The sequence below is a fragment of the Vitis riparia genome, chromosome 14, assembly GCF_004353265.1.
Source record: "Vitis riparia cultivar Riparia Gloire de Montpellier isolate 1030 chromosome 14, EGFV_Vit.rip_1.0, whole genome shotgun sequence".
Lineage (NCBI taxonomy): Eukaryota > Viridiplantae > Streptophyta > Magnoliopsida > Vitales > Vitaceae > Vitis > Vitis riparia.
This window is the reverse complement of record NC_048444.1, coordinates 15,671,730-15,686,487: the sequence shown is the minus strand read 5'-3', so window position 1 is coordinate 15,686,487 and position 14,758 is coordinate 15,671,730. Positions and strand designations below refer to the sequence as shown.

The window sequence follows — 14,758 nt, the reverse complement described above, 5'->3', positions numbered from 1 at the left end:
GATAAATAAAAGGAAGATATCACTCTGAATATCACAGGTTGGAGAAAGAGGGCACAGCCAAATTTGATAAGGGTTAGGTGATGACAACCATAAAACCTTCAATGCATCAATTTTTTTCTGGCTGACTTCTTTCTATTCTGATTTCATTATATTTATCAATAACAATCTACTTCGCCACCAAACTTGAACAGAAAAGGGTAGTTCTATTCTAAATTTACAAATACAAGAGCATGAAGGAAGTGCACTAAGCTTTTGATACTTTCAACTGGGATAACAAAAATAGTGGAAAAGATAACAGGCTTTTATGTAGAAAAACAATCGCCAAGAAGCATATAAGGGAAATCAAATAGGAATATGCAAATTTCCAGACAGGCCCAGAATGAGGGAATTAACCAAACTGAAGTGTTTTTTGTGATGCTTATTGTCATCATATCAATAACTAGATGTATTTCAGTTAGCATTTTCCATATTTTACCTTAGCTCGAATAGAGATAGGAAGATCCTGAATAACAGAAGCTTCAGTGTAGCCACTCTCATACTGTAAGCGTAGGTGGCCTTTGATCTGATTGCGAACGTCCCTATCAAGTCTGTTTCTGTTCATATATTTGATGACATCAGTCATCTTATCCCTAAATCTTTCAGTTTTTGATCCTTTAACTATTAAGGCTGTCATGTTACCGATCAAGTAAGCACCAAGAATCATGTCAAAAGACACATAAATCATGACAAAAATCATTTCTCTCAGATTTACAGCATGTATATCCCCGTAACCTGCACCAGGAAAGCCACTCATGAGAAAAACAGAAGTTGACATGGCACTCATAAATTATTCTCAAATGCAATTGACAACTGATAGATTATATCAGCAGTTTAAATGCAGATAAATTAACATAAGTAACAGTTGATTATCTCTTCTATACAGGAAACCCTTTCCAAAAAGGAGACACCAGACTCCAAGAGAAAGCAGGTTGATAACTAAGATAACATGTTAGTCCTTTAGCTTTCTGAAACTTTATAATACTCCATTTTGTCAAGACTGTATCCCTAAAACATAGAATTTGGCTTAGAATTATTTCTCACTAAACATTAATTTCTTATTTGACCTTTCTCTCCTGCTCCAGAAGCTGTCAAAGAAAGCAGTTTTCTTGTCATATCATTTTCAATATCTTGAAACCTTCCACCATCACACTGTTCCTCAAATAACATCAAGGTGTCAACCAACCAAATCATTATATCCATATCCTTGTTACTTTTGTTCAAACAAGGTATGAATTATAACTTTTAGGAATATTTTGTATTAGCCAGTTGCAGGAAGTTTTGAATTGATCTTGGATCTTATGCCTTCTGTTGTTTGTTTCCAGAAATGAAAGGCCAACAGGTCCAAGTCAATTAGTTCTATTATATGTTGCTCAATTAAGGATTCTGATCTCTTCTGTCAGAAACAATGCAAAATCAAGGATTCAAAACTTTGGTACCTTCTCTTTTCTTTCTTTTCTTCTTCTTCTTTGTTTATCTATTTCTTTATTTTTTTTTCTTTATTTTTTATGGGTGGGTGGGGGTTGATGGAACTTTTGCTACTGGGAGAGACATGGTTGCAACAGTTTGAACAAGCTGTTCCAGGACCAATAGCCCCAGCAAAATCTGATTTGCTGCACAATCCATTGGAATCTAAAGCTCTGTTGCACACTTGATCATATCACTAACACAATCATATTGATTGTTTCTATTTATTTATTTATTTTTGGGTGGTGATGGAGGTGCGTTATTGGAACGAGCGACTAAGTTCTAGCAAGCATAGAATTTTCAAATGCATGCATCTTAGGTCCTCCAATGCCTATGGCATTCATCACAGCTTAAATTATGAGCTTGGTTTAGATAAGACAATCTTTCTAGGACATTAAAAAAAATTTAAATAGTTAAAAGTAGTCTATATCTTGATTCAATACGTTATATTTGGTCTATAGGCAAAAGAAGGTAAAATTGGGGTGGGATTTGGATACAAAGCTGAAATATTATGAAATTCTTCTCTTATTTTGGACTTGGGTTGCTCTGCTTTAACGATGATTGTGAATAGGAATGTCGAGAGGATTGAGTTCTAGGAGTAAAAGGGTGATCCAGGAGATTATTAGAAAGGAATCCCATGAAGTGCTAATGATTTTTTTTTTTTTTTTGATAGATAAATAACCATTAAGTGCTGATGATTCAGGACACACAAAGGAACAAATTTATAGGAAAATCATTAAGGATATTTGGGATACTAAAAATAGGGCACATGTAGTCATGCCTTCAGGTGAGATTTTAGAGGCATCCTCACAGTGCAGGACTTGAGATCTTGAAAGGCATGTAAAACCATGTTGGGGACTTTTAATAGATTTGCTTTGTTTGCCTATCAGGGAAAAAAAAAAAAGAAAAAAAAAAACCAACCATGTTGGGGTCTTTCTTGGTGTTGATCCAAATGGAGGGTTGGCATAGCATTTGGATATGTTTGGTTTTTTGGCCCAACAGTTTGCACCTCAGGGAGGAATTTTAGGAGCTGTTGGATAACCTATATGGCTTAGAGTATCCAGCTTAGGTTGTGTTGAGGAGGGTTTGCATGACTTTTGGATATTGCTAGTTGTAGCCCAATTAGTTCACACTTTAGGGAGGAACTTTATAAGGACTTTAATAACCTATATGGCTTAGGATGTTCAAAATTGGCTCAATGTGTCTTCTTTTTTCTTTTTCTTGTGGTTAGTAGGATTATGAGGACCTTTGATGAGATTGCTTGTTGGTTAATCCTCACCTCAAGAGTGAGGCATTTACTTGTTCCATTTTGTAGGAGGATCTGGTTTGAAACTTGTGGGATGGATTTTTTTATGTCAAAGAACTCCTAGTGTAGATTTCCCAGCCTCATTTTAGGGTTTTTCCAAGACCAATTTCCAATCATTGCCAAATAATTATTAAATTCAACCCTATCAGATGGTGTTCTACCCCTTTTTGTTTTGAGGAAATGTAGCTTCAACATTCAAATTTAAGAAAGATATTTAGGAATCAGTGGAATATGATCCAAATCTCAGGATGACAAGACCACAAATTTATTCTAAAGTTAAAATCAATCCAAGTGTGTTTAAAAAACCCCTTTGATGGATTTGGAGAAAGGAGGTATTAGTTCTTAAGGATGTTGAGAACATTAATTCTATGTAAGGAATGAACCAATTGATGGATGATCTCACTTCTCTTATAATAAGTAGGAAAATGGAACAGGGGACAGATTATGAACAGGAAGAAGTCTGATAGAGTCAAAAGATTAAAGTCAATTAGGTTAATAAAGGTTATTGTACCCTTTTTCATTGATGTTCCTCTCCCTTTTTAAGATACCTTCTTCAGTGGCGTTAAAGATTGAGAAATTGCAAAAGGATTTTCTTTGGTTAGGGGATGGGGACCATATGAGAGACCATTCATTAGTTGGGATAAGGAATCATGCTTTATTAGGGTAATGGCTATTAAGGTTTCCTAGGGGAAGTTTTGCACTTTATCATTAGGTTATTCTGAGCATCTATGGGACACATTCCAATGAGTGAGATCCAAACATTATAGTCAGACGATCACATCATTATCCCTAGAAGGCTATTGCATAGGTTTTTTAAGATTTTACCAAACACACTCATTTTTATAGTGGCTGATGGGGTAAGAATCCGTTTTTTGGGAAGATTTGTGGTAGGAGGATCAACCTTTGTGTTCTTAATTCCCAAGTCTATTCAGAACTATCATAGTTAAAAACCTTCCTATCTCATCAATTCTTGGCTTCATTTACCCTTTTTCTTGGAATTTTAATTTCCGTTGCAACCTTTCTAATTTGGAAATAGAAGATCTTGAAAGACTCATGTCCTCTCTTACTTGTTTGTATTTATCTTCATCCGTCCCAAATGTGAGAGTCTAGTCATTATCTTCATCAGGAGTATTTATAGTAAAGTCGTTCTTTTCATTCTTGTTCAATCAATCTAATCCGATTTCGATCTTTCCAACTAATTTGGCTTAAAAACCTAAAGTCTTATCTATGGTCAAAACTTTTGCTTGGCTAGTGGCACACAAGAAGGCAAACACCAATGACAAGCTATAATTGAGAAGATCCTACAAAACCCTTAGTTTTGATGTTTGCTTGTTGTGTATAGATAGTAGAGAAACAATGTATCATCTTTTCTTACATTGTTCATTACTTTGAAGCTATGGCACATGCTTTTTAGATTAGCTAAGTTGGACTGGGTTCCTCTTAGGAGCATTTGTCATATGATGACCATCTCACATAAAGGATTGGAAAGTTCCATTAGAGGCAAGGTTCTTTGGCAAACCACTTGTCTCACTTTGACTTGGGTTGTTTGGCAGGAAAGAAATGCTAGAATTTTTTAAGAAAAGGCTAGGACTTTAAAGGATCTTTGGGATATCATTCATTTCTTTGCCTCCTTTTGGGCCGCTTGCACTATAGTATTTAACGACATTCCCGTTAATGTGGTCCAACTTGATTGGTTTTCAATGTGTAGTTCCAAAGGTGTAGGTTAGCAAGGAGAGGTGCTTGGAAAGAAATTATTCAAATACTAGAGCTATGGGTTGTTTTTTGTATATTCCTATGTGGTACTTTACTATTGTATAGATTTACTTAGTACTTTGGATGCTTCAAGATACTATCCGATTAGTTCATTGTACTTTATGAGGATTCCTCATCCTTCTTTAGTATTTCTTTATCTTAATTTAATACATTTGTTGTTTCTGATCAAAAAAAAAAAAAAAGGAAAGAAAGGTTATTATAATTCTAAACTGTTTCAAAAGTAGGCAAATGGTAAAAAGAAGGAACTTTTGACTAAATTGATTAAAGGGGAGCATGTGTCAATCTTTGAAGACCAGAATTGGTTTTCAGGGTAGATTTAGGTCCTCCACAACCTTGTACAAAGGTAGGAACTCAGAAAGATTCAGGACTTAGGGTTTGGATTGATTGCAGCAAACCCGAGGATAGTGTAAGATGGCCAAGCAGACCATCTTTCAGATGGATGGGGATAAGCCCCGGTGTGGGGTGTGCCCTGACCGAAGATGTTTAACAATTGCATTCTGTCAGGATTGTCAACCTCAAAGGAAGATATTCTGAGTTTCTGGAGATTTTTTCCGTCGTGGAATCATTGATCAAAATACCAACCAATTTTTATCACACTTGTCACTAAAAGGAGCTGCTCCATCAAGATCAAAGATTTAAGAGTATCAGCCTGGTCATAATCCTCTATAAGATCATAGTGAAGCTCCTTTTAAAGGGTCTTCAAATAGTGCTACAAGAAACCATATCATCATTTTAAGGAATTTTTGTTAAGAATAGACAGATTCCTGATGCAATTCTCAAAAAAAATAAAATTGTGAATGAGAGCCAACAAGCAAAAAAAGCAGGGACAGTCTCTAAGATGAACTTTGAAAAGGCTTATGATTATGTGGATTAAGGATTTTTAGATCACACACTTTTAAAGAAAGTATTCACAACTAGATTGAAGGAGATGAGTACAAGTCTTTCTATATGAATGCTAGGAGATGAATGGTGCCTTTAAAGGTATTTATCAAGGTGACCCAATCTCATCTTTTTTGTTAACTCTTGTGGGAGATGTCCTAAGTAGGTAGATTTGAAAGCTAAAACAAAAATTTACAGAATTTTGAAGTTGAGAGGGAGATCAAGAGTACCTCACATGCAGGAGCCTGTCTGACAAGGGCACAACTACTCTTTAAGAGTGTCTATGCTATATAAGTGCTAAGAAGGAGACAATCAGTCAAACTGATTAGATTGGTAATATACAAGAAGGAAGATAAGGATTTTACGATACTTTTTCATCAAGTAATATCCAAAAAAAAAAAAAAAAAACGGGTCATTACATGGTGCTACTCACATCACTAATGACAAAGAGGTGGTGAATTGGATAAAATTCTAAGCTTAAAACTTTACGCGTGGAGCAATTGCTTTCAAGACTAAGATTTGTGCATTCAAACTTCACAGCCCTCAAACCTGTTCAAGAAAGGAGGCTAAGGCTTTGCTAAAATGCCTTTTAAGTCATGCCTCCAACTTGATCCATTCTCTTGAAACGAAGAACTATAAGCAAATTGATTCATTCTCATTCAATGTGATGCACCTAAAGTTCTTGAAAGGGTACCAAACAGGGTTAGAAAATCCTACAAACTCACTCACCAAAAAAACCCAGATCTGTTTAGTTGTTTGTGTGAAACTGTACTTATGATAGATTTCAATGCAGATATTTAATCACAACTCATGTACCAATGACCAATTTTCCTTTTGCTTACCACTACAAGAGTCTTCCTTCCCATTGGGTTTGCCTACACACTTCATTGCATTTTTTTTTTTTTGATCAGTAAATGAGAATTGTATTAAAAAGCGCCAAAAAGGGCGCACCAGAGTACACATGATGTATACAACACAGTCAAAAAGTGCCAAAAAAAGGAAGAGAAAACAAAAAGCTACTCCCTCTCTCATTGCATAAAGCCTAAGTATCATGGATGATGCTTGTTTAAATTATTACTAAATTCCACCCAGCCACTCATTCCTAATTTAGTCTTAGAAGTGCCAAATGTTTAAAACAAAAATGCTATATTGCAATAATATTATAACACAATCATCCAACCTTTGGTGGACACTCAATAAACTTAAGACATACGAAGTCAACAAAGCTTACATCCAACTGCTTGGGTTTTACTAATTTGGGAGAAATAAATGACAAATTTAATCTTGGAAATGACTTCAGATATCCAAAACGGTTTGAATTATATTTTTCCTGTAATGACTTTGACTGGGCAAATTAAGTTTCCCTATAGGAAATCCAGAACATGTATTTTCAGGAAATCATAACCATTTTATTGTTCTTGTATGGTTCAATTGTGCACTTCTATGAGATAAATTGGAATGAATATCTACCATAAACCCATAATGCTTTTTGTTGCAGTTCAGATAATAAAAGTAAAGAACTCACCAACAGTGGCCATTGTGACGATTGCAAAATATAAAGATGTTGTGTACCGCTTCCAGATATCAATCTCTCTAAAGTGAGAGTAACTGTAGTCCCCCAGCTTTAAACTTCCAATCCATGTGTACCCCTCTTCAGATTGGGGAAGTGTTGTAGCCAAATAGTAAAAGACACAAGCTGCTGTATGCGTGCAATAGAGTTCAACAGCAATAAGTTTCAGAATCCTGGTAAACATATAATTGATCCGTGTGTCCTTTTCCAACTTTTGGAAAAAATCTGTGACTTTGCACACCCTAATCAACCTAATCCATAAGAGGTACCTCACTTCTTCTTTTCTCCCACAAGCCTAATTAAAACAGAGAAACTAAAGTGACTACAGAAAGAGAAAAAATTTGACATATATCCTTTGTAAAGAACATTTCAACAAATCATGATTTACAATGCAATGGTCAAGTAAAGATATTCTGCTTTCAATTTGAAAGGAAGGTATGCCTCTAAATGAAGTAACTATGGATTACAAGACCATATATCTAGGAAAAGTATTGATGGAGGAAAATCTCAAAAAAAAAAAAAAAAAAGTAAAGAAATAATCAATACTAAGCAAAATATGCATACAGATATTATAGTCTATTCCAAAGGCCTTTGTGTGAGAAAAGCATCAGATTATTAAATAAAATACATATGAATGACTTAGATCTCTGTTTGAAGGAGTTTCACAAGTCAATAAGAATTTCATCTATGAAAATGGATAAATTCATTGTAAATTACAAATCTTTTGAAGACACAATATGGCAGTTTAATATTGAGAAATCATCATTCTCACCAAAATAAGGCAGAAAGGAGGTCATATGTTGAAAACCAATGTTTTCCAGAAAAATAGTTATCCAACTAAAATGCTACACCGATTTGATTAACTCGTGCTAAATCATACATAAACATAAGGAACTAATTCAACTTTCATACAGTGTGCAGAAATACCATGACTATCTTAGATTCTTAATCTTTTTATACTTAATATTTTTATAACAATGCCTCGTCATTTTTCCCTGTTCCAACTCATACAAAATGATGAAGAAAAGCCAAGAAGGCAGGACTTGAATTATTTAATAAAGAATATATCAAAAAACAAACATCTAAAAGAAATGCCTTGTTGATTGCAGAAGCTTCCATACATTTTGGCAATTAATAAAACTAACCCCCTTAAAAAATCTAGACAGAAGATGGTGAGAGGTATTGATACAATATGGAAAGCAAAAGAGAAATACCTTGTAAATAATATCCCAAGGCAAACAGCAAATTAAATCAATGACAAAACTAGATTTCAAATACCTGAAATTTACATTAGAAAAGAAAATGTCAGCAGAAGTGGAAGTAAAGCGTGATGAACAATAATTTAGTATTATGAACTTCCTAATTAGGTTGTCACTTGGACCCAGCACTTGATGTCTCGCACCAAATAAACCAAACATACCAACAAACTAGGATTGCATTCGACCATTCAAGCAATTTTAAAACAGGACTCATCAAGTGGATGTTCACATACTTCAGAGGCAACATAGCATAGATTCAAGCATTTTCCCAAATATTGCAACTCCACACCCCAAACCCAAAAAAATTTAAATGAAAAAATAATAATAATGAAAGTCGAACATATTAGATGATCTAAATAGAAATCCATTAAGTGGGTGTCTTAATACCTTAAGCAAACATGGATGAGAGAGTGACAAATATAGAGAAGTGTAATAGCAGTAATAAATTGTAAAAGCAAAGGGAAAAAAGGGGAGGAAATAGGAAGAGAGAAAAGAGAGAGACCTAAGTGCAATAGATGTGCGCTTGTAGACCATGCGGTAAGTGTGGGCATCCCTGTAGGCGAGGAAGAATCGGAGCACAATGTCGATAAGAAAAGCAATCTGGCCAGCAATGTCCAGGAAGACCAGGTCCTCTGGCAATCCTCTGAAGAATCCAAATTCCATGGGTGTGAAAAATGAAGAGTACACTGCCCATAACAATATGAACTTCGTCCATGTTCTGTACCACCTGCATTTTTACAATTTAATTTTCAAATCTATCACTGCTTCTATATTTGTTTTTTTATTTTTTTCTTCTTCTTCTCAATAATCAAAACAACAAGGAAAAGCCAAATTAATTTTCAAATTCTGGAAATGGTGAGAAAGAGCCTGAAGATAACACTCTTCCAGAAAGAAGAAGTTTAGAAATATTTAGTACGTAATTCTCAAAAAATGAACATGTTATAAATGGTTTTATTAGTCCAATCCCTGTGCTCTAGTGTTCTGTATATGGTATATAAATTGTCTATAAAATTAGCTGCAATACATTGCAGGTCCCTTCCCTAAGAAAATTGATAGCTTGATATGGGTCGAATCTCTCCTAATCTCTAATTGCTACCTTGTCTCTCCACCTGTGGAAATAAACTGATACATACTTGCATTACATCAAACACGCCCAAATACTAACTGGCACATGGAATGTTTGTTCCTAATATTTTAACCATCCACATGTTATGTTACTCTTATCCTTTGAAGAAATATGAAGCTTCGACACCTAAAATGCCCACTATTCTATTTCAACTGGGTTAAATCAAGTGACTTGCAACATCAATTCCATCCAAAACAAGAATTACCCAAGTTCACACCTAGCTTTGAATTTAGGACAAAATATTGCAGGAAAACAACATAAAAGTTTTTCTGCTCCTCCAACTCCAAGCAATCCAAGGAAATTAAACAGTTGTAAATGTAATAAACGAAATCTTGATTTCGGTGCGTCGGTTTCTCCAGCATTATGACCTATAACAAACCAATAAAAGAGGTATTAACTATTTACCTTCCATCAGGTTCAATTCTTCCCTTTTGTCTTTCATGTCTTGTGCTCAGGAAGATTTCATTTGCCGGTGCATTGTGGCTGTTCTGTCTAGTAAGGATGGGAGACACAGAGAACCAATCATTCATCATTCATGGCCTCTCTTCTATTCTGGTTTTCTTGGCAGCCACCCTACGGTTTTGTTTTTTGGCTTTGTGCTTTAAAAATAAATTAATAAATGGCCAGAAATCAAGGGTGTGTCCATTCATTCCTCCGTAAACCGACGTTCCTTCATATTCCGCTCAATTAAATCATCCCACCTTCGGTATTTAGTATTTACCCAATCCTCCCTATCTTTCAATTTTCATTTATGCCTTTTTCTTTTCTTTTTTTTACATTTAAATATTAGTTTTCCACCTTCGCTTCTTTTTCAAGTGTGTTTGATACGTGGGAATGAGAAATGGAAATGATCTTATTTCTTCTTTCCCTCATTCTCATGTTTGGATAAATTTTATAAGGCTAAGAATGAAATAAAAAATGATTCCGATAAAAATCAAATCTCGCTTATAAATGAGATTTCAATTCATCACACATAAGTAGTATTATTATTCATTCATCCTATAAGAAAATATAAAATAATCTAAAATTACCATTTTACCTTTAAATTTCATTCTATCAAACTCATGTCTCTTTGTCCTATGATAAGACTATTTTTTTAGTCTTATTATTTATATATAAAAATATTATTATCAATTTATTTATTTTTTATTGTCATTTTTATAATTATTAAATATTCGTATGAAAACAAATAATCATTTCAATTTTGAATTCTTAACTTCATCCCAACACTAAAAATAAAATCATCAAATTCATTTTTAACTACTAAAAAATAGAAATAAAAATAAAATATTCATTTATATTTATATAACAATCGCTTCATGGATTGCCTATATTTCATTATTTCTTTCTTCTTTCTCCTACATCATTGGCACAATTTTTTTGATGAGGACTTCTGATGGGTACAAATAGCGATATTCATGCCGAGATCTTTCAATACAAAAATTATCATAGTCTAGAGACAGTTCAAATTTTTTATTATTAATTTGTTTTCATTTATTTGATTGATATGTGATGTGGATCCTGGCTGCTTAGATTGACCTATATCCACTTGACAAAATTTGAAGAAATTAAATACAAAATAAATAAATAAATAAATTAAAAGAATGCCATATTTTGAATAGAAACAGGAGGGGTCATGTATCTGGGCAATTTCAAAATTAGACTGTGTTGCCAAGTTTACTCAATTTGATTATTAGATGAGAAGTATGAACTCATCAATACAACCCTTCCCCTCATTTGAAAAATAATCTTCAAAAGTCAATACAAGTGACCTACCACTTCGTCCTTCAATCACCACAGCCCACCCATTGCCACGTTTCTTCATTCAAACGGCCATTAACGGCTTCTTCCTTACAACTCATTATTTTTATTATTATCATTTTTTTTTATTGAAAACAAATTAAATAATATTATATATGATAAAATAATAAAACCAATAATAATAATTTAATTTAATTTAATTTAAACTTATAAACCAGAAAATTGGGAATTGTGACAGAGAGAAGAAGAGAAGGGAATGTATACCAGTTATCAGGAAGGATGATGAAGCCTTTGATGCCATTGAAGCAGCTACCGCCACTGAATCTTCTCAATCCCAAGTCTCCGTTAAACATGGTGAGTACACTTGCAGACGATCCTTTGATCCGTTCACGCAGATCAGGCATCTGGAAATCTCCATCGTCTTCGTCATCAACAACATTCCCCCTCCCAACCATATACATGAAGCCATTCATTTTGCCTTATTTCAAATCAGCCTTCTCTCAACCTCTGCAATCCCAACTTTTTGATGTATCAATCGCAAACAGCATCCTCAAATCCATCCAACAAAAAGAAAAAAAAAAATTCAAGAAGATGAAAAAGCAGAGAAGAAATGACCGTACGAATCGTTTTCCGAGAAAAAGACCACGAGCAATCGAAGACGTAGTCACGGGAAAAACGAGCGCGGTAACTTTGGAGATGTTGTGGCTTCTGGCTGATTGCAAAAATGTGTTCACGGGAATAGAGAACAGAGCCAGAGAGGGAAAGAGTTGTAGCCTCGTCACGAAGGTGATAGCAATGCCTATTGTACGCCGAGGGGAAAGAGGCGCGTAAATTTAGAAACTGCAACTGCTGTTGAGTAAGCATGTCATATAAACAACTAACAAATATTATTGTAATGCCGCAGGGCCCACAGTGCGCAGTTTAAGGACCCAAGCCATCTTCTGTTTTTGTATTTGTATATTCGTATATTTTTTGTTATCCTTGTCTTGATAGGAAAAGCTAAAATTGGAGAAGGGTGACGTGGCTTTGGATTGAACTCATTAATTTTTAATGCAATGAACACGTGGAAGCAGCAGCAAGAGAGATGAGAAGTAAGGAGCAATGGACGGGATTGGATTAGGTTAGGGCTGTGCTTTTCATAAACCCGATGTGCCAGAATTCAGTTAAATCTGGTTAAATGTATATGATACATGTGACACTTACTCAAATTAATATCATAAAGTAATATAAGCGAAATTCAAATCTTAATAGAATAAAAAATATTCTAATTTTCAACTCAAAATTACATTAAGTGTACAATAATTAATTGAAACCACTGGACTAATTAATAGTAATATTGTTCCATCCAACTAATTAATAGTAATATTGTTTAACTAATTTTGAAGCTTATAGATTATAAATAACGTATTAACATGATTTTTTTTTATTTGGTTTTGATCGTTTCATTCGAAAATTAATTTGTATCAAGTAAGAATGGATTAAATCTTTTATAACATTTGGGTGAATTATTATCAAACTTAAGAATAATGTTGTTGCACCCTAATAATCTCTTCCCTTAACTTTGATTGTAATTAAACGTTTGTGATCTTATGCCATGAAACTACTTAGGGAAGTGGGTAAATAGGTAACCTTTTAGTATCAACCCAAAAATTCCTTTTAATTTTATTTTATAAGTTATGTGGTTAAAATATGTTTTATTATCAAATGAAATAAAAAAATTAATCGTATATGGGGAGATACGATTTAATTGGATGTAAAAATTAATCCATAAGACCCATAGTCAAAACCTACACTTGTCTTCACATTCATAACACAACACTCCATACTCCTTAATTGACTCTTCAATGATTTTAGAGGGATGCGATTCATCGTTACAAACTCAATAAATAATGATATTTCTTTCTTATAGTATTTGTTAAGTGTAAAGAATAATTATGTTATAAAGAAGAGAGAATAATTTATGGGACTGGACTTGAGTAGATTTTGGAAATCATAAAATGCCAAATTGAATTTATGAAACTTAGTGAAATTAAAAAAAAAAAAAAAAAGATTTAGGCAAAATTTCAATAATAATTCTAAGTCTTCTAAGTTGATAGCATAAATCATAGGAAAATATGCACTCATAGCTAAGTTAAAAGAACAAAATAATCACAAATGATCTAATAAGTTAGAAACATTTTTCAAAATTTTATTTTCTTTGAATAAAATCTCTTAGTCAATGAAAAAACGGTTTTCAAATTTTATTGATACTTCAAATTTGTTAAAAAATAAATATTTGAATTCATTGTACATAAAAGATGGTCTTCAAATTCATGTGAAAAAGACTTAGAATACGTTTGGTAGTGATTCTAAGTAGTATTTCTAATTTTTTTTTATACTTGAAAGATAAAAATTTTTAAGTATTAAAAAAATTAGAAACACTTTCTAAAATTGCTGTCCAACGTATTCTTATTTCGACAATGTAATTTCATTTAAAATTAAAGATACTTTCCAATTTAATTGCTTATAATTTTATTTTATTTTAAAAAAGTAATACTATAACGTGGGATAGCTTCCAAAATAGGTATGTAGGTAAAATATCTTAGTTTTACGTAGAATTATAGGTCATGCCATTAAGTGCAAGAAGAAAAAGGTATGCTATAAGCATTTCATTAAAGAAAAGAAGAAGAAAAATAGGCATTTCTATTTGAAGAAATCATTTACATTTTAAAGGAAGCCTTAAGTTGAACAAGAATGGCATAAGTCTGAAATAACAAAAGATGTGAAAAGGCCAGATATACCTAATCGTGAGGTGTGAAGGTGTGTAAAAATTAACTCAAAAGCATGAAGAGCAGTGGGATTACTTGTTTCTCATACCATTTGAATTGTGTGGTGCCTCTTCCACCCACATTATTTCATTACTATGGGAATCTCCCATTGTCACTTCCAACTTCGTCTTGGGCGGCTGCTTATTGCCCACTGCATTTCCTGCCTATTGCCTTACAGCTTGCTTTTATTGTTTTTCCATACCATTCTAATGGAGTCTAGGTATATGATAGTAGGTTGGTGATACCACAAACGGAAAACAACACTACTTTAAGATTGAAATGTCAAAAGGAAGAAAGCGTAGAAATAAAATTGTCCTTTTATTCCTAGTTGGTTTTGGTAAAAACAATGGTTTAAGTTTTTGAAATCCCCCTCAGCTAGAGTTGTGGGCTTAGCATGTGGTGAATGCATGCCTTTTTTTATTAAAGTTGGCAAGCCAGACTTGAAACCTCAGTGTTTTGGTTTGATTTGTTTTTAGTCTCAGAAGGCATTGTGGACCATAAGTTTTTAATATTTAAAGGAAACATATTTATCTTAAAAACCCAAGTTGTGTTGTCTAAGTTTAGCCACGTGTACCACTAGGATGAGTTAATGGGGCATTAGCAGTATATTAAGAAGATAAAACAAAAAACCAAACCCAAAAGGAATTTCAAACAAGTAACCCATAATGGGAATCTACAGAGGCACAGACCACAAGCTGTTTTATCGCAAGAGCTTTCAGCCACAAGTTGCTATTGATGTTGAAGCCCACTTCAGCTTATACCATTAAAGCTGAA

At 33.6% G+C, this 14,758-nt stretch overlaps 1 protein-coding gene across 2 annotated transcripts in view; it reads right to left on the bottom strand.

Moving 5' to 3' along the window:
• The window catches only part of LOC117930682 (potassium channel SKOR-like), a 30,169-nt gene extending 18,163 nt beyond the window's left edge, over positions 1-12,006 (bottom strand). Inside the window, exons 1-6 of one of the 2 annotated variants that reach the window (XM_034851319.1) lie at positions 11,798-12,006; positions 11,442-11,684; positions 8,793-9,017; positions 8,246-8,309; positions 6,987-7,326; positions 476-771 (exon numbers count right to left, since the gene is read on the bottom strand). In XM_034851319.1, coding sequence (XP_034707210.1) covers positions 476-771; positions 6,987-7,326; positions 8,246-8,309; positions 8,793-9,017; positions 11,442-11,650 — 1,134 coding nt within the window. In that variant the 5' untranslated portion in view covers positions 11,651-11,684; positions 11,798-12,006. Of the gene's footprint in view, positions 1-475; positions 772-6,986; positions 7,327-8,245; positions 8,310-8,792; positions 9,018-9,821; positions 10,058-11,441; positions 11,685-11,797 lie in introns of those variants that run through there. The other variant, XM_034851320.1, reaches the window with a different exon arrangement.
• Between the last annotated feature and the right edge of the window lie 2,752 nt (positions 12,007-14,758).